Below are 18,856 nucleotides of genomic sequence, written 5' to 3' on the forward strand. Positions count from 1 at the left end.
GGTAGATTCTCTCTTTAGCTTGTTTTTGTTTGGCGGTTGTTCTGAAATAGTAACTTACTGATTTTAAAGGCTGGTTTTGTGGAGGCATTGCTTCTGTCCACTCCCATCCTTGAACCACTCTCCTTCCCAGTAGCACCTAGCATGCATACTTAGTTCTCATGTCATTGATATCTCCATCAAACTGGATGGCATTAGGAAGTGCCAGCAGTTTTTTTGTTTGTTTTCAAGAAAAAAAATCGAGCAGATTATATTTCAAAACAGGCGGGGGGGGGGGAATCAAGTATCCATCCAATTATATTGGAATGTCCTCTCAGTACTCTCAGCGGTCCACCCGCCCTTCCTTAGCAGCCAGGTTTCTCTAAGCAGGGACCCACTGACTCCAGCAGTGCCGGGGACGAGTGAGCTGGGTGTAGGCAAGGGATCGGTGGGTGAGATCACGGGTCTCTTGGCCTCATTCTTTATTCCAGCGTCAGGGTAAAAAACCAGGGTGCCCCTTGGTTCCCACGCCCTTCGTTCCTTCAGTGTTCCCCGAACCCTGGAGGCCGAGAGGCCCGACTGAGGTTGGGTCTCAGTGCCGAGCCACGGCAGGCCAACTGCCCACACGCCTGGGCCAGAAGAAGGGGCGCGCAAGGGACTCCAGAAAACCTACTGCGTGACGGGCCCCGAATTCCCAGAGAGAATCCAAGTCTGGTGGGGGGGGGGGGGGGCTGTAAGACCTAAGGCCCTGCTCACTCCCCGCGGTCAGGGCCGGACACTGGCATCCATCAACCACCGGCGCGTTTCCTGATCCGGGTCCGCGCGCGCGGAGCGCCCATTGGTAGGGCGGCTGCACGTGGGGCGCGGGGCGGAGCGCGCGCGGGGCTGGAGCGGAACGGGCGCGCGCACGGGCGGGGGAGGAGCGGCGCGAACTTTGGTGGCGGCGTCGGCGGGAGGGGGAAGGGTGGACACTTGACAGCGGGGGGAAGGGAAGGGCGCCGGGGAAAGGGGGGGATGGGGAGCGAGGCGAGAGGGGGAGGGGCCTCGGCAAGCCCAGAAAAACGACAACGCGAGAAAAATTAGTATTTTTGCACTTCACAAATTAATGACCATGAGCTCGTTTTTGATAAACTCCAACTACATCGAGCCCAAGTTCCCTCCCTTCGAGGAGTACGCGCAGCACAGCGGCCCGGGCGGCGGCGACGGCGGCCCCGGCGGGGGCCCGGGCTACCAGCAGGCCCCCGCGCCCGCGACCCAGCACCTGCCGCCGCAGCAGCCCCAGCTCCCACACGCGGGCGGCGGCCGCGAGCCCCCCGCCTCCTACTACCCGGCGCGGGCCGCCCGCGAGCCCGCCTACCCCGCGGCCACCCTCTACCCGGCGCACGGGGCCGCGGACGCCGCCTACCCTTACGGCTACCGCGGAGGCGCTAGCCCCGGGCGGCCACCGCAGCCCGAGCAGCCCCCGGTGCACGCCAAGGGCCCGGCCCACGGCCTGCACGCGAGCCACGTCCTGCAGCCTGGCCGCCAGCCCCCGCCGCCGCCTCCCCCGCAGCACTGCGCGGCGCCCCCCACACCCACGCGGCGCTGCGAGGCGGCTCCCGCCGCTCCCGGTGTCCCGACAGGGGGCGGCGCCCCCGCGTGCCCGCTGGTCCTGGCGGACAAGAGCCCGCCCGGCCTGAAGGGCAAGGAGCCCGTGGTGTACCCCTGGATGAAGAAGATCCATGTCAGCGCCGGTACGTGGCGCCGCTGGGGAGCTCGGGAGGGTGGGCTGGGGCCAGGCCCCGAGTTCGAGGGTCGGGGCGGGGGTCAGGAGGGGGAGGCCTGCGGGAAGGGGGCGTCGGGAGGGGAGCCCCCATCTGGCCCGGGCTGCTGTGGATGTGGGTGTGTGCACATCAGCCAGCAGCCTAATCCCAACGTGAGAACCCTTTTGTACCCAGGGTCCCTTTATCGGGAGATTTACGAGACGCCAAACTGTTAGGGCAGTAATTATAGCCCCCATAAATTTAATTGCCCTGGCAGAGGCTTCGGGCCATGTGTCTTTGAAGCTTTTCTTCAGCCCCAATGCCCAGCACCGTTCTTTATGGCTCTCGGGTGTTTCCCGTTGTCAATAGCCTGTGAAACATTTTCTTTGCCGTTTTATGTATCTTGCGTGAACTTGGTGTCAGGTTATTATATAATGATGATCTCCAATTGCTCTTCCCCACCCTATCCTCTTTCCTCCTCCTTTTTCCTGTCTCCCACTCCCTCCTTCCTGGCCTTTTCCTTCGGGGTTCTGGGCATCCAGTGAACCCCAGTTATAACGGAGGAGAGCCCAAGCGCTCTCGAACCGCCTACACCCGACAGCAAGTCTTGGAGCTGGAGAAGGAATTCCACTTTAACCGCTACCTGACCCGGCGCCGCCGCATAGAGATCGCCCACACGCTCTGCTTGTCTGAGCGCCAGGTCAAGATCTGGTTTCAGAACCGGCGGATGAAGTGGAAGAAGGATCACAAACTGCCCAACACCAAGATGCGATCCTCCAATCCGGCCTCGGCCTCTGCTGGCCCGCCAGGGAAAGCACAAACTCAGAGCCCTCACCCTCATCTCCACCCCCTCCCTGGTGCCTCCACACCTATTCCCTCCTCCATATAATCTTTTAGAGGCCCACATCCGTTTCCACCCTTTACCCCCCATTCTTTCCCCCATTCACCTGATCCCATCTGGATCTTCACAGACACCAAACCAAAACCCAACTTGGTGAAAATGATAACCAAAAAAAAAAAAAAAAGAGAGAGAGAGAGAGAGAGAGACATCATCCCCAGTAAGAATGTGTGCTGGTTACCACCCAAGCGAGGACAATTGTCCAGGAGGCTGTTAGATGGAAACAGTCTGGGGGCCTGAACAGCTTACTAGGTATAAATACCTGAGAAGGACCACTTGGCATGAAATACCTTCGAGATGTCTGAAGTCAGCTGGACAGGGCAACATGCGGAGTGGGGACACATACTCCTGTATATGTTGCAAGCAGAAGGAAAGAGACCTGTCCCTGCTTCCCTTACCTCCCCAACTTACATTAAGATTGCTCATATGAGCTTATATTGAACTGAATAAATGAGTAGACATTGTGGACCTCACAAGATTATTTAATTCTCTAAGTGTGTAGTCCTTGGTGGTAGATGTGACGTGTTAGCTTCCTTTCCTTGCATTTATTTAAGATATTGTTCTTATTCTGGGGCACAATCTTGGGGAGAGGGGAATGCATTTAGACCCAAGTGTGACTGTACAAAGTGTGATATGGCTGTATAAAAGCCATGTGATAAGAATAAACGTCATTTAAAAAACATTAAAATTTTAAGAGACAGATTTGTGTGTTTTCTAAGCTTTCCATTAAAAACAACAACAACAAAAATCCCCTGGATTGAAATGTTTGACCTTGCATGTGAAAAAAGTATGTAGATGGCTTTCAGTTCTGCTCACATGGATTCTGACTACTCTCATAATTCGTGTGTGTGTGTTCAACTTGAGCTGAACTCTTGTCAAGCTTGACCCGCTATGGAAATGTTCCAAAGAGCAGGAAGGCTCTTGAGCCCTGAGAGGGCTCCTCTTCTTCCCAAACTTGGCTGGGCTTTCAGGCTTCTAGTCTCTGTAAGGCAGAGAAACGTGTCTTTCTCTGCAATGAAAGGTGAAACCATGCAGAGCGGTGGGCCCAGGAGTTTCTGCAGCTGTTCTGCACACTGAACTCTGAACATACTTGGAAAGAAATGTTTCCTTTGGTATTTGGTGCACCTTCTCACTTAAGTGTGGCCTGTTTCCCTGGAGATTAAAAAAGAAGTTGCACAAAGGGTTAAGTAAGACTGCTTTTTGTTTTCTTGGCTGATCTTAAGGCACTCTTTACGAAGTACAGCTTGGGAATTCTTGTTTGCTTGTTTCTTTTGGGGGGAAAAGAGTTTCAAAGTAAAGTGAATTTTCCCAGTGTACCCTTCAAACTATCCTCAGAAGAAATAAAATGCACAATGACACCCCAAATCACACCCCAAGAAAAGTAGACCTGGAAGAGTTCACTGCTGGAAGGGAGCCAAATTGAACAAGGGTTGCTTTCCTCAAGTGCTTTGGGATCTTTCTACTCAATGTCAGAGATAAAGATTCAAAGGCCTGAAAATTAAAATTCCCTTTCCAATCTCCATAATCCTGGTATTTGCATGCTGATTTAAACTGGATGTTCCGGCAGGGAGTGCCCTGCAATAAGATCCACAAAAACAATGCCCACTAGCCAGATGCACAAGTGGCAGGATATTAGAACTGTTCCTTGGCCTTGAAAAGGTGCAGCTTTTAGGTCATGTAGCAATTGCAACAGAAGGGAAGGGGGTTTCACCTACTTCTGCAATATCAGAAAAATTTGAACCCCAATTTTCTATCAGTGACAAATGCTTAGCTGATGTTAGTACCCTTTTCACTCCTGCGACACTGTGTGACACTGGGAGGGTGCTTCTTCTCTACTTACAAACAAACCACGTTTGAAAGAGAAGTGGTAGGTACCAATCTCTAAAGGGCCAAGAAAATTCAGGGACAAACATATCTAGGCACCATTTCCCAAGTCAGGAAAAACCTGGCATAAAGGGAACTTTATAAGGTGTGAGAGGGTGCCAGGCATTTCTGGAGGCTATGCAACTGCTGCCTAAACTTATTAACCCTCCCCCTACTACACGCACTTGTAAAACGAAATTAAATCACGCTGAAAATAGCAATTTTCCCAGGAATCATTAATCACCTCATACAATAAATACTTCTTTGTAATTCAACAGCAATTCTGAAAGGCATTCTCTGGGAAAAGTCTGTGGAGCAGAGAGGATCTTCCTGCAGATCATGCGGTCTCAGGCAAAGACTCAGCATCTTGGCTCTCTGCTCAAAAATAAAATACCTACACTCTCAGTGGAGACTGAGTGTCAAGCTGCAAAATCTCAAATGGCAGATTACCACTCTTTAAGGTAAATTTCTTATATTTCTCCTTTGTGGGGAGGGAAGGATGTGGGACATTTATTAGCTTCATGCTGGAGATGGGGTAGGGAGGTAAAGAGGATGTCTTTCACTTGTCCATCCAGAAAAGGAAGAGAGAAGGTTGAGATCATTCTTTCTTGACATTTCAGGACAAATTGGCATTTTTGGTATTAATTATTAAGGTGTTGAAAAAAAACTCAAAATGCTCAAATGATTATGTCATTTCTTCACAGTGGGTGTTTTGTCTGTTTCAGATTTGGCCTTTAAGGAAGCTTTCTCTAACAGCTTAGAAAATCTCACTTTGTGCTCCAAAATCCTGCATTGTCTGCCCTTTGCTAGGGCAACCATAAGAGTTCACTGAAAGGACAAATTTTCTATCTCATTAATTGTTTTTCTTTTTTAAGCAAACGCTACTAGCCCCTCAAACCCTTGACCTTTAAAGACAGTATTTTGTGTAAGCACCATAATTCTACTAAAGTGACCCTTATACATACTCTCTCATTCCCTCCCTCTTCCTCCTCCCTCCCTTCAATACACACTCATCCCCCTTTAGTCACAGAGCCAAGCTGTGCGTGACTCTGGAGATAAAAGTTTTGTCAACATCTGAAATCAACTTAAATCGGATTGGAGACACTTTAATGGTCACAGTTTGAATTAAGTACTTAACACTCTCCCCCTTGAAGAAAAATGGCACTTTGCAGGGTTTCTTTCCTAGTTTTGCTGAAATCTACGATATACCCGGTGTTTTATTACAGCAGGAATTCAACTGTGACAGGCATAGTAGAGTACTTAATACCCAGGATGGAGCTCTGGGGAAGATTACCTAGATATATTAGGATAGGCTCTCTGCACAGTGTCTCTGCCTTATATTCAGCTTTTCCAGAGTGCCCCAATCCTTCTACTTCTCACCTGGCTCCCCATGGGGTGGGTGTTACCATCTTCTCCGGGGGTCCCCGTTCCCCTGCACTTCCTAAGCCGAGTTGCTCTTCTCATTTCTACTTTCCTTCTAACAGTTTCAACATAGAATCACATCAGTAGCCCCTATAAATGAATGAAGTAGAAAATAAATGTAGCAAACAAAACCTAGGGATTCCTATCAAAATGAGTGGGTACTGTGCAGAAAATAAGCTTCTTTGGTCTCTGCATTCCAGGGCACAGTCCTGCATTGAAGAACTCAGGCTCACTTTTCACAACTGCTACTCCTGGAACTCCTCTGTATTATTACATAGGAATTCAAGAATACTGTTTTACATCCCAGAGAATATGAGCTGGAAACAATAGGAATAGGAAGAATTGATATGTGTTCTGTTTCCTTGATAATTTATCAGTGAACTGGCTGGGGCTGTCATGAAATCTTTTAGTGTGCAATTTCTGGCTTGGAACTCTACCATTTCTTTTGAAGTCTCCAAATTCATGAAGAACTGTCTGCTCATACCCTGTCCCCCCACCCCCAGCTCCATTTTCTCTAGAATCTATTCCTGGAGCTGAAAGACAGTCCCAGATTGAAAGATTATTCAAGGAGAAAGAGACATGGAGGCCATTTTGGTTCAGTTTTCCCAGCCAACAGATAAGAAAACTGAGGCAGCTAAAAGACCCTCCCTCAAAATGATCTTTGAGCTAGTGAGCTTGTAGGTTGGGCGGAGCCTTTGATTTCACCCTTTACCTTTGGGGTAAATAGTGGGCACCTGCTTTCTGCAGAAGACATTCTTTAGAAATAGAAACAGGCATGTAAGCTTACACTTGATGTGCTGGGCCACAGGTATGTGTAGCTTGGAAGAAGGATGGGTTTTACCTGTTAACTGTCAAAGCTGCCCTGGGAGATTATGTAACCCAAACTACTTTAGTCTTGGCATTCAGACAGGTGGGTAGATCACTGGGCTCAGGAAGTGACAGAAATCAGGATGCTTAAGAGATGCCTCTTCACTGTCCACAGTGCTGATAGCCCAGAATGGCTAATCCTGTTGTGCTGGTGCTGGTATTTCCAAGGTGGATACTTGCTTACCCCATCAGGTCAAGGGTGAATGGGTTCTCCAGGCCTGGGGAACAAAAAACCCAAACAAGGCCCCTGGTTGCTGCTGATAACGGAGTAATGCCTGTTCAGGGGAGATACTGAAATTGTGATCTTCGAGGTCACATGACTCATTAAATAATTAATGAAGATCGTCAGGAATGGATGGAGTCCTCAGGGCCTCACTAGGAATGAATCAGAAGTGAGACTCCAACTTCCTATTTGATTTTAAAACACGCACACCGTCAGGCTTTTTACTTCTTCCGATAAGCCGGATAAGAGCCCTTTGCCTGGGAGAACCGAGCTGGCTGGCCCTTGCTGGGTCCTGGGGCTTTTCCTGCAGGGTTTCTGGGAGTTCCGGGAGCGCGCACACGCTGCACTGGGGGAAACGTGAGTTCGGGCTTGGGTTTTTGTGGTCACATCCTGGCTTTGGTGATGAAGTGGGAAGGACGCACAGACAATTGGTAATGTTCTGATTCACGCTGGGAAAGGCTGCAGAGATACCACAGGATGGGCGCGCGGCTTTGTTCAATTTTCCCGGCGTTCATAAATCACCCAAGATGGGAGAGTGAGAAAGCCGCGGAAGCCAGGAAACGTGGAGAGGCCACAGCAGCAGTAGCAGCAGCAGCGGCGGCCATTGCAGCCTGAGAGACCTGGGCACCAATTCTCTGTGACTCATTAGTCCGAAGGATTTATGAGAAACAGCAGCCGTGAATATTAGACTTGGGGATAAGGAAATAGCAGCAATAATAATAACCATAATAATTACAGTACTCCTAAGCTTCGAATGGGGTAATGGTGGTGGTGGATAGGAGCAAGGCAGATTTTTTTCTGGGGCCAAACTGAGTAGCAAAGTGCAAGATGGCTACACCCACCCGCACCCTTCTTAGGGTCAAGCCAAGAGACCCAAGGCCAAGGGGCACTCCCCTAGAGGATATAGAGGTCTAGTTTGAATAGGGGCCCAGCATGTTTCTGAGTCCCAAGAGCTGTGGGTCTTGTTATGGAAGAAGGTAGCTGGCAGTTTGCTGTCACTTGTTCAGCATGCTAGGGGGGCTCCCAAGCCAGGAGTTAGGGGGCTCAGAAATCTGGTAGGATTTCTCTGAACTTTGGGCAGGATTCTATGGGCTCAGAACAGATAGCAGCCTGGAGTTTACCTAGGTGTGGGTGTGGAAGTAGCTGGGTCAAGGTTGGAAGTGTAGAAGGAAAGGGCATCATCTTTGCACAGTCAAAGCAGAGCCAAGCTAGGGCCCAGCGCACACTGGGGGAAGATTCTCGGATCTTTCGGCAGTAAGCTGACTGGGGGCACCGTGATGATTTACTGGTTTGAGGGCAAGCGGAAGATTGCAAATATTGTGAGGTATGAGATTGCAGAATTGGGGCGTTGTACTGGTTTATGGCCACTGCCTGGGGGCAGGGCAGGAGGCATTCTGATTAGTATTGTCCAGCAACCTGGTTCTACCAAGTTTCCAGCAGCAGTAGTTAGTCTGTTCAGGGGGACCAGGCGTTGCAGTAGTCCTGCTGCACCATTAGAAGTGTCCTGCTTAGGGTTTGAATGAACCAAAGGACAAAACCTCCCAAGACTGTTCAGTTCTGTGGACTGAACTCCGGTCTGATTTCGCGCCAACAGAAATGAAAGCTATTAGTGAGGTTTCCCGTGATTGAATGCTTCCAGACAAGGCTTCCCTTTGTTAGCAAAAGAAAATAAAGCGTGCATTCACATTCCCAAGTTGGGGAGCGTGAAGAGCTCTCCCAGCGGAGTCTGTCCAGCAGCAAAGCCTCTTCCACCTTCTTATCTTCTTCCTTCATCTCCACCCCCCCCCCAAAAAAAAAGAAAGAAAAAGAAGTGGGTGCCAAGATGGAGTATGTATTTATTTTATAAAAATAAATCACCATCTTCAGGCCATTTGTAGACTGGAACCTTTTGAGCTAGAGCTATAAGTGTGTCGCATGGACCAGTGCCCTGGTGACTCCTTCGTGTCTGTGTCACCCCAGGGCCACCTTGGCACCCGCAGCAGCCACAATTCCTACACTGCTGTTCCAACTCCCTTCCTTCAGCCTCCGTTCACCCTCTGCTGTTTATTTGTCTGCAGAGGGCCAGGACACGGGAAAAGGCGACCCCCTTGAGCGCCTGGGGTTGGAGACCTTCGCTTGGTGGTTCCAATTTCAACATCTTTAGAGGTAAGTGTTGCGCCAAAACTCTTGGGGGGTGTGTGTGCATCCGGCAGTGGGGGAGGAGTTTACTCTCCCCCAACTCCAGGCCCCCACTGTGGGTTGAAAGAGCTTCTGGTCAATATTTAACTTCCTAAGAGTTTCAAAGCTGATTTTTTTCAGCGGCAAGCCTCAAGGAGGCAAGGCAGGGCTTCTAGCAGACAAAGAGTCAATCTATACCAAAGACAGCTGTAGGCTGGACAAGCATTACAGAAGCCCAAGATGGAGTGTGCGGTACCAGAGGGGATGTGTTTGTTTCTTCCCGCAAGTCCCAAACAAACCAATGCACCAATGCACCCACCTGTGTAGCAACAGCAAGTAGAGGCTACAGGCACGGCTACTGCTTCGTGGGCTGATGCTCTATCTGCTGAGGTTACTGAGAAGGCTGTGAGTTCAGAACTTGTCCCAGTTCTCAGTTGAAGAAACTTGTCTCACCATTTGGCACTTCCTCTGATTCTTTTGCATCTCCTTGATGTGAGAGAAGTTGCTGTATTTTGGGCATGGATGCCCTTCGCAGGCAGCAGTCTCCTCCAGTCTCTCATCTGGGCCCATCCATGGTTTTTACTCCAGGAAAAGCTCAAGGCTTCAAGGTCTCAATGTTTTCATTTCCTATTTGGAACAAGGGAAAACTTTAAAATTCTTTTCAAGTTGTGGTTTATTTGTTCTCTTAGTTTGGGATGCAGGGAGGTAATTACTGTGGTTTATTGCCTTGTAAAAGATCCATAAATTACATGCCTATTTGGTGGAGGGGCTTCTGGAATTAGCTTTCAGAAGCTGGTATGTAGGAATGAGTTTGCTTTGTTCTTTTGGGAATTACTTTGTTTAGCGAAGTTTTCAGACTTTGCTTTCTATTTCTTAGGCCCAGTCTTCACTAATACTCACTCCCTAGATAGATATCAGGTTGTTAATTAAGTCAATATGCTCATCAGTGATGCTCTAAAGGCTGGAATGACATTTCAGATACTATTTCATCAGACAAAAAGTAAACAGTGACAGTGACAGGCTTACTTTTTCAGCTACTGTATATGTGTTTATAGTAAATATAGAGAAAACATTCAGGAGTTTACCACTCAAGAATGTGTATATGATTTGCGTCTCTGCAAACAACAGAACAATTCCAGATATAAATAGCTGTAGGACTTTGGAGCCATGTGTATAGCATGGTATAGTAAACCACATCCACATGTGCCCATTTCTATTGAAGATGTACCCACAGGGAATATTTCATGCTAAATAATGATCTTTTAGAAAGAGAGAGACAGAGAGGCAGAGAGGCAGAGAGGCAGAGAAATGGGCTAAGAGAGGCTTACCTGATGCTGAGCAGAAAAACTATGAACAAAAAAAATGTTAAGTGTAGTTTTGATTAAGAAGTCAGATTGCAGTGTTTGAAGACAGATATATCTAATCTGCCAACAACTTTGCAAATATTGGCTTAAAGGCCTGTCTCCTTGGTTCCTTGCTCCTTCCAAGGTAAATTCCCCTCTCTGGGCTCTCGTGGCCTCACTCACAGCATGGGTTTCCAGTCTTGGCCAAGTTAGAGGCTGGTGGGGTAAGTGCAGAGGGACTGATGTCTTTGCTTTTAAAAGGCTCCTAGCTTGTTCCAGAAGGTGGAATCCGGAGTGGTGAAGGAAGACTCTCAGCTGCTGGGTCTCTGGGTAGGTTACTCTAAAAGAAGGTATTTTCAGCTTTAAAGTTAAATCTCCCTTGGAGTTCCTCATATTTTTTTCTCCTTCTTATTCCACCAAACCACACTATCCCCAGTCTTGCATGTTAATTGTTAAACAGCTATTGGAGCCTGCAGTGGGCTGTTGGCTTGCCTGGGGCTCCTCTGAGGAGCTGAAGTGCCTCTGGGCCTTGCATATCACTGAGGCAGTACCAAGGACTTCAACCATTGACTTACATTCTCAAGAGTTTAAATTTGCTCAAAACTATACTATCAGTTCTGAAGAGAGACCCTTCTCCTCTTTAACTTCAAGTTGCTGCAGAAACTCCCTCCCTGGTGAGAAGGGAGCGTGGGCAACTCTTGCAGGTCCTTTTCTAGGTCATCTGGAGAGCTAGATGTGAATGATAAGGGAACACAAGAGGTAAAGGTCAGAAAAACAAGAAAATGACTCCTTGGAGGACAATAGAATGTATTTTGTAAATCAGTCTTTGGGCCTTTGCCCATCTTCCAAATGTGGCACAGGCAGGTTTCCACTTTGGACTCTCACTTTCCAGCATCTTTACTTAGGTCAGAGCCGGGAAAGTTCACATAGAGGTCTTCTCCCAGGTACACCTCAGACAGACTTATAGGAAGAGTGCTACCAGGGCTTATTCCCTGTGGGATTAAATCCCCTCTTTTATTGCCCTACCCTATGAACAGGCCTCTTACTTAGAACCTTGCATTCTCTTCAGACTCCTACAGTTCCTTTTAGAGAAGAGGAGAGGAGAGGAGAGGAGAGGGGAAGACCCTCCACAGCCTCCACAGCAGCTGCCACAAGTGAGTCCTTACCTTCAGACAAAGCCAGCTGATGACTTACTCTCAAGTAAAAAAAGAATGCATGGTGAGGAGCTCACTGGCTTCAGAGCAAACTATAGAATCTATGATCAGAAAAGGGGAACTCATTAGCCAACTCAGAAAAGAGTGAAATATTGAAATAAAAGACACTTGTCACCAAGCAGAAGGCAAAAGTAGGGTTAGAGACTTGGAGGAAAGAGTTTCTTCAAGTTTGCCAGGTAAATGCAGAGTTGTCTTAGAGGAGGGTATACAGAGGGAATCTCAAATTGTCTTGTAGATTATCAGGAGACACCAGAGTAGGTTGATACTTTCTCCCTCTCTTGCAGGCATTTGCAAAATTTTCCCTTATGCTTTAATCTTTAGAAACCTATACATTCACGTGTCACTCAGCTATGTACCAGGGAAAGGCACTAGTACTAGTTTGGCTAGGATGTTAGGTCTCTTAAGATTTTACAAAAATCTATAGATCTAGATTAAAAACATCTTTCCTAGTGGGCTCTCATTGAACAAAACCAACTACTGTTGAAGTTGAAATTTTAATTTTTTTTTCAGTTAATTATAAGCCTTTTGGTTTCTTCCACAGCGGGGGTCCTATGATATGGATGTTAGTAATTGCAGTCCATGAACAAGTCCTCTGACCAGGCCAATAATTTCTGGGCTTGGCTCTAGCCTTTTGATATACTGGCCTGTGGGACAGAAGAGACTGCTGGAATTTGGGTGTGCTGCATTCAGCTTGTTGATGCATGGGAAGACCTAAGGAAAGTTAAGTGAACTCTAAGCATACAAACAGGATTGCTGTACTAGTGTGTGCAAAGAAATATAAGTGAGATAAGCAGCCTTGTGTGTGTGGCATGCAAGGGGGAGGTGGCCCCAAGAGTCCTGCTATTAAGACAGAACTCTTACTGGCTACTGGTCAAGGTCCCCCCCCCCCCCCCCCCCCCCCCGCCACTTCCCCTCCTCCAAAGCTGAATGTTCTGCTTGGAAAACTAGTTCCTTCAGCGGTTCCCTATTTCAAATAAAAGGATTTAAGTTGACGTATGACCACGTGAGCACATAATACAGCACATTATTGTGGCGTTTGGAGCGGAGACCCAGGCAGTCTTTGCCTGTGATTACGTTTTCTAGATTCTCTACAGAGTGAGAGCTTTCTCCCCCACCCCCACACACCCACCTCCTCCTTCTCCTTCCCCTTCTCCGGCGAGTGCTCTTCCAGCGGGTTGCAGTTTTCAGCGCCCATGGAGCAGTTGTGGGCAAGCTAGCCGATGGGACTCGTGGCCACACCAGGAGGATGGAATTTATTTTAAGGTATTTCCGCTGATTGTTCATATCTAAGAGTGAGTTATGGCTGTGAGAGACAAAGGTCAGGCAAGGAGACCCTGGATTTCGGACAGGACCCTCAGCCTCTCTTCCTTTGTTTCTCTTCTAGAACCGAAACCATTTGAATGATTCCTAGTAGTGCCTTGGACTCAGAGTTTAATTCCCTGGAAAGTGTTGGGGGTTATAAAGGAGAGTTCACTTGGGGGTGGGGGCTATTAAGTAGTCCTGGTAGTCTCCAGAGATGGGGTGGCTTTGTTCTCTGCTACAGGAAGGGCCAAAGTCCCAGGAGCTGAGCCAGGGGCAGAGGGACAGACAGTCCTGAAGCTCTGGCATCGGAGAGTAGATGGCCCAATGGAGGTTTTAGGCAATGGCTGGAGGCTGAAGGGGAATCTCTTGTGGGCTGGTGGTGTTTGCTGAAGGGATGAAGGGTTAGAGCTGACCCAGGCAGCCTAACAGATGGAAGAGGAAAATCGATGAGGGAAATGTGCAGATGCACTGCCATTTTATTGATGATGCTTCCAGCCACTTTGTTTCGTGCTGGGTTACGGGCACTGTTTTTCCCACATGCCAGACTCAAGGAGACAACCCCAAAGAGTGAGCCATTGTTTCCCTTTCCATCTTGGGAAAGAGGAGAAAGGCAACTCAGACCTAAGAGAAGCTTGGGCAGAGTGTACAGGTCACCCGGAGGCTGCCTTATTCTCATATTCATATTCAAAAGGGAGCCTGGCTGGGGGTTTGGGTTTCATTCGTGTGCTCAGCCATGCTCCCTCAGTACTCCCAAACCAGTTTGGAGCATTCAAGGACTGGTTGGTAAGCCCTGCTTTGAAGGAAAGTGTAGTCAAGAGAACTCAGGATGGAGAGGAAAACATCTCTCTGGTTCTGGAGCTTGGAGAATGGAGCCATAGCCAGGTTGGAGGAGGACGAGAGTTCAATTGTGGGCTTCCAACATACTGTGAAATCTGGGGCAAATTGGGCTTTGGGGACCCTGCATTCCTGGGAACAGTGGGAACACTTTGAAAATCAGGTGGAATGATTTTTCTTTCCTCGGCTTCCTGTACCAAGGATGAGTTTTTAAAAATCAATTTTCCCCTTCAGCTTAAAAAAATCTTTTTTGCTTTCTTTATTTGAAAAAAAAAAAAAAGCAAATTGCAAACTTCCCTTACTGGATTGGGATCTGCTTCCCCAAAAGGAGGGCCACCGTGCCCTCCCCCAGGCCGACTTCAGTGGTAACCATGTTTAACTGAGGCTGTTTCAAGTGCTCTAAAACACCCCTTGGAAATAAAATGTAAGCTTTAATTGCTGTTCAATTACTTGTCAGCATTTCATATGATTTATGACCCAGTTCTGGCGCATTTTTGACCCAGTTAAACACTCATAAATAATATAGTTTCACTAGAAAGAATGAGAAAGGGAATAGAGGTTTGTTAGAGGCATCTTTTTATTGTCACTTCAGTGCCTGCAAGCAGAATAAATATCTAGCGATGGACTCCTGTTAAAAGCATGCACAGTAAGAAGCAGCCAATAGATGCTTTTATAGAGCACGGGTTTTGTTTTTTCTCCTTCCAGGGAAAGTGCTAAATCCATTTCATTTTACCTGCACTATTGGTTATTGTAAGGACTGGTCCCTTTCTGCCCTCAAAATGTCAGTTTCACCCTCACAGGCAAGTATATTTCCTCAGTACTTCCCTCCTCATTGTGGAATTTTGTGATCTCTCCCGTCAACAATTACTCCTCACCTTCCTCCCCGGCTGTGGCTGTGCGGCTGTGAAGCGAGACAGCTAGCCCCTTGAATGATAGAATGAATACAAACGCTGCACCTTCACTGTGGCTAGAATCCTTGTATTGAAGGTGTCTTCTAGTTCCCCTGGGATTAGAGACTGGGAGCCATGGGGAGTTGGGGACATTGGAGGAGCCAAGGGATCCTTCTTAGCAAAGAAAAGCTTGGTGGGTTTGGAGGAGCCGGGTAAACTGCGGTGGGATTTGCCTAGAAAGGTTACAGAGGCAGTGGGTAATTTCTGGAGGCAGAAAGCATTATTTCCTCTTAAAAACCACAAACCAACAACAACAACAAAAATACCTTCCGCCATTATAAAGTACTCTTTAAAAAATAATCATTTCGCCAGCGCTTGCTCCAAAGCCAGTCCTTCGGATTTTAGTGGTGAGGCTTAAGGCCCGGGTACCCTCAATCTGTGTGCCAGAATGCCAGACCTTAGTCTTGAAGTCAGAATTCTCTTTTTGTCTGCCTGTTGGGAGCTGGGGTCTTCAGCCCCAAAGCCACCTAGTCGGGGCTGGGTGGACGCCGGAGCTCTCTCTCCGGATCTTCAGCTCCTCAAGCCAGTCCCCAGGTCTGTGGGGTTCAATCTCCACGCCTCTCCGAGTTCGGCCTCGGAAAGCTCAGCGAGCACACCAAGCCTGGGGTGCCCTCAGACTCCCCGGCCCAAACCGTCCCTCCTGGGGCAGATTCTCACGGCGAGCTGGCCTTGCCTGCAGCTGGCGGAACTGAGAAGGCGGCGAGAATCGCGTCAGCAGTTTGGAGGAGAAAGTACGGGTTGATTATTGACCCACGCCTTCTTTCTTCAAATGCCACATCCGACCCTCGGGTTTTTAGAGAAAAGGCAGCAGAGCGGATTTTTTGCGGCGTACTCTCACCTCCTACGCGCCGGCTCCCCCTTTCAAGTTGTGTGGCTGCAATACGCCATAAGGAGCAAGTGTTTGCTGTTTTGTGCTCTGTTTACAGCTTTGGGGCGCCGAGTCATAAATCTTGCCCAGCCATAAATGACAAAAACTATTGGTATGCATGAGGCCATCCTGGCCCCGAGTGCTTTTTGATTTCTCCCTTTCTCCCTGGCTTTAGTTTTGCTCTAAGGTGACATTTTGGCTCCCCGATGTTTTAAACACACTACTTATATTTTTAACACCTTCCTTTGAGAAGGCCTCGCCGTTGACGCCCCAGCCTCACACACAAGCTCTATTTCTCTCTTTTTGCTACATTCACCATGCAGTTTGCTTCCGAAGAACCTAGAGAGCTAGGAGGGAGGCCATGGGAGGGAAAACATCTAAGTTGTGGCAATCATTCTTTCCAGCAAGGGAAAGAGCCACATTCAGTGGGACTCACGGGTGTCCATTTGTGTTGGGGGAAATCAAGGTTTTATCTAGCTTTTCTGCTAGGTGAGCTGCCTGTGTGCCCTGAGCACACTAGAAGACCTAGAACCAGGTTTCGATGCAGTGTGTGTGTGTGTGTGTGTGTGTGTGTATGTGAGGGAGAGAGAGAGAGCGCGTGCGCTCAGAGAAGCCCATTTCACTACTAGGAAAATGTGTGTACAGCCTGTGCGTGCTTGTGCACCCCTACCCACCCAGGACCCTTCTCTCCTGGCTGCTAGGAAGTCAGCAGTTTCTGCCTGATAATGTAACCAAAGTCAGCTCGGTTTAGCTCTTGTGGAGGTCTTTGGAGAAGGGGCCTACTCTCACACCTCAAAGGTTGGCTTCTGGGGTGCCTGGGTTGGGAGCGGCAGGTGAAGTAAACTGTCCAAAGTCTGGAGAACTCATTTCTAGTTCTCTTTCCCCTCGCCCCGAAAATGGGAATGTCCAGGGCAGAGGGTTGAGTTGTTTCTTAAACGGATTCGTAAGAAATAGAGCGAGGCCAGAGAGCCCCTTTGTGAGCGCCGTTTGTCCTCATTAGCATAATTTTCCTGGACTTTAGTGACGCCCAGGAACGGGGAGAGGGAGGGTGTTGGGGGGAGGCTCCCCTCCTCCCGCCGCCTAGGAGCTCCCTCCCCGGCTCCCGCTCCGCCGCTCCCCTCCGCCCCATCCCCCACGCCGGCCCGCGCTCCCCTAGCTGGTTCGGTCTCCCCTCCGGCCCGCCCAGCACCCCCACCGCACCCCTCGACCAGACGCGGCTCCGCTTGTAATATTCATAAGAAACATACCCAAGTCGGTGCCACTAGCCCCGGCAGAGCCGCGCGCCGCGCCAGCGCTTATCTCCGGGCTGCGGCTGCTGCCCTCGGGAAGGGCAGGGGGCGGGGGTGTGGGGGAAGGGGGGGTGGGTGGGGTGGGTGGGAGGGGGGGTCCACGTCGCCCCAGTCCGCCCTGGGCGAGCCGCGTCGGAGCAGCGAGGCGACCACGCTCAGCGCGGCGGCGTCCGGGCCTCGGGTCTCCCGCCCGCCCGCTGTCTCGGCTGATGCTGAGGGTCGGTGCCCGTCCCGCACCGAGGGGACCCGGCCGGGCCGCCAGGCCGCCCAGCCGGGCCGGGGGCCGCAGCCAGAGCCGGCTCTCGCGGCGCTCGTCAGAAGTTAAGGTAAGCAGGGCCTCGACCGGCCGCTCTCAGCGCTGAATGGCGGAGTTTACGTCTCGGTGATTTATGGCTGCAGACTTAAATCTCGGTTCAAGAAGAGTTCACAAGCCGGAGCTTCCTTCCCGGCAGTGACTGATACCCTTACACTTCGAGTTCAGGCCGCTTTCCCATCCCCGCCCCCACTCGCCCTGCTCCCCGCGATTTGCCTCAACTTTTCTGGGTCTGGGGAGAGGGGGGTGTGGGCTCGGGACATCGGGGTCCTTCCCCGGAGATTGGCGCGAACCACGGGAGAGGACAGGCTAAGGAAGGGGAGGGAGTGCCAAGAGGAAGCTGTGTCTGGAGGACAGGGTGAAATTTGGGCATACCTTGCCCAGAGACAATGGGGCTTGCTTCCTGTTCTCAATTTACCCTCCTCAACTCTAGCAGCTCCTGCACCCTGGGGTTTATTGTCCAGAAAATGATCGTTGTGGAGGAATCTTGCCCCCATCCTCAGCCCCAGCTTGGGGGTTCAAAGCAAAGTTTCCCGGCTGGCAAATGTCCAACTTCTTCACTAGGTTGCAAACTTTGGGGACTGGGTTGTGGGGGAATTGTGTGAGATGCAAGGTGATTGCCAACCTCAAACAATAGAAAGGACTTTGGTTGGGTTTCAAAATTGACTTTACATTTTAAGTTTATGGGGCCTGTTCATAAGCTTTTTTATTTCTAAAGGTATTTTTGTTATTTTACAAGACAGTGTACAACTAGATTTTTTTTTTTAAAGAAAGCTTGAGTGAGCAGCTGGCCAGTGTTGCCTATGACAATGAATCAGAAGGATTGCATGTTCAAAATCAACTTAATTTTATCTTATCTAATATCTGTTGTTCAAATATCTAGAGTAATTTTCTTAACCTAATATTTTATTTTGCACAAGCCTAGTGCCCAAAGTATAATGGCAGGCATTGAGACTGCTAAATGTAATAGAAATTGTTTTGAGTGAAATAAGAGGAAAGGTAGACATTAAATTGTAATTCACATCTAATTTTACCCTGTTTGCTCTCCATTATAGCATCTGTAGTTTCCTATTTGTTTCTAAATGAGAAACAATACTCTAGGGCTCATGGTCATCACAGTAACTCCAGATAAGGGATGCTGTAATTTTTAATTGAGATTCTGGAAAATTAATTGTGCCTGTTTTCTAGATGTTGGTCAGATTGTTGGTTTAATAACAACCTAAAGGAATCCAGTATTAAATTAAAATTATAGGCATCCATAGGTAGATGCTTATTATGTTATTTTTTCTGGTTAACATCTGCTATATCTGGAAAACTAAAGTCTGAGATTCAGTATACATAGTTGGGACAGGAAGTGTAAAGCCTGTTCTTTGTGAATGTCATTACAACCAAAAAATACTGTAGTCAGAGGAACAAATTCTGGTGTGTGTGTGTGTGTGTGTGTGTGTGTGTGTGTGTGTGCCTACATGTGAATATTTGAAACTTGCATCAAACTTTCCTTGCTGATAACTAGAAGTTGACATGCAAAAGTTGAAAACAAAAAGAAAGCATTGATTTTACTTTGCAAACTGCTTCTATAAATAAGAGAGTTGAAA

At 48.8% G+C, this 18,856-nt stretch overlaps 3 protein-coding genes across 7 annotated transcripts in view; 2 read left to right on the forward strand and 1 right to left on the reverse strand.

Moving 5' to 3' along the window:
• Hoxa3 (homeobox A3) overlaps positions 1-18,856 on the forward strand; it is a 45,999-nt gene that overhangs the window by 20,820 nt on the left and 6,323 nt on the right. Inside the window, exons 1-2 of one of the 5 annotated variants that reach the window (XM_048339627.1) lie at positions 4,814-4,940; positions 9,049-9,136. The gene's annotated coding sequence lies outside the window, so the exon portion shown is untranslated. Of the gene's footprint in view, positions 1-4,813; positions 4,941-7,225; positions 7,349-9,048; positions 9,137-11,857; positions 12,969-17,143; positions 17,275-18,856 lie in introns of those variants that run through there. The other 4 variants (XM_048339626.1, XM_048339628.1, XM_048339630.1 and 1 more) reach the window with 4 other exon arrangements.
• Hoxa4 (homeobox A4) lies at positions 1,018-3,089 on the forward strand. The gene is made up of 2 exons (XM_048339638.1): positions 1,018-1,709; positions 2,261-3,089. Exons 1-2 carry the CDS (start codon positions 1,082-1,084, stop codon positions 2,605-2,607), a joined length of 975 nt encoding a protein of 324 aa, XP_048195595.1. The 5' UTR covers positions 1,018-1,081; the 3' UTR covers positions 2,608-3,089.
• LOC125344978 (neural Wiskott-Aldrich syndrome protein-like) lies at positions 14,018-17,524 on the reverse strand. The gene is made up of 4 exons (XM_048337246.1): positions 17,455-17,524; positions 16,907-17,299; positions 15,465-15,665; positions 14,018-14,995 (listed from the first exon to the last, which is right to left on the reverse strand). Exons 1-4 carry the CDS (start codon positions 17,522-17,524, stop codon positions 14,907-14,909), a joined length of 753 nt encoding a protein of 250 aa, XP_048193203.1. The 3' UTR covers positions 14,018-14,906.

This window comes from Perognathus longimembris, chromosome 2, assembly GCF_023159225.1.
Source record: "Perognathus longimembris pacificus isolate PPM17 chromosome 2, ASM2315922v1, whole genome shotgun sequence".
In the NCBI taxonomy this organism is placed as follows: Eukaryota; Metazoa; Chordata; class Mammalia; order Rodentia; family Heteromyidae; genus Perognathus; species Perognathus longimembris.

What these genes read in the sequence shown, in the direction of transcription:
- Hoxa4 (XM_048339638.1), top strand. Translation starts at nt 1,082, where the DNA reads ATGACCATGAGCTCGTTTTTGATAAACTCCAACTACATCGAGCCCAAG. An exon ending in GAAGATCCATGTCAGCGCCG is followed by an intron (nt 1,710 to 2,260) that starts GTACGTGGCGCC and finishes CTGGGCATCCAG; the next exon opens with TGAACCCCAGTTATAACGGA.
- LOC125344978 (XM_048337246.1), bottom strand. Translation starts at nt 17,524, where the DNA reads ATGTCCCGAGCCCACACCCCCCTCTCCCCAGACCCAGAAAAGTTGAGG. An exon ending in AATCGCGGGGAGCAGGGCGA is followed by an intron (nt 17,300 to 17,454) that starts GTGGGGGCGGGG and finishes TTCAGCGCTGAG; the next exon opens with AGCGGCCGGTCGAGGCCCTG. An exon ending in GGCTAGTGGCACCGACTTGG is followed by an intron (nt 15,666 to 16,906) that starts GTATGTTTCTTA and finishes GGCGTATTGCAG; the next exon opens with CCACACAACTTGAAAGGGGG.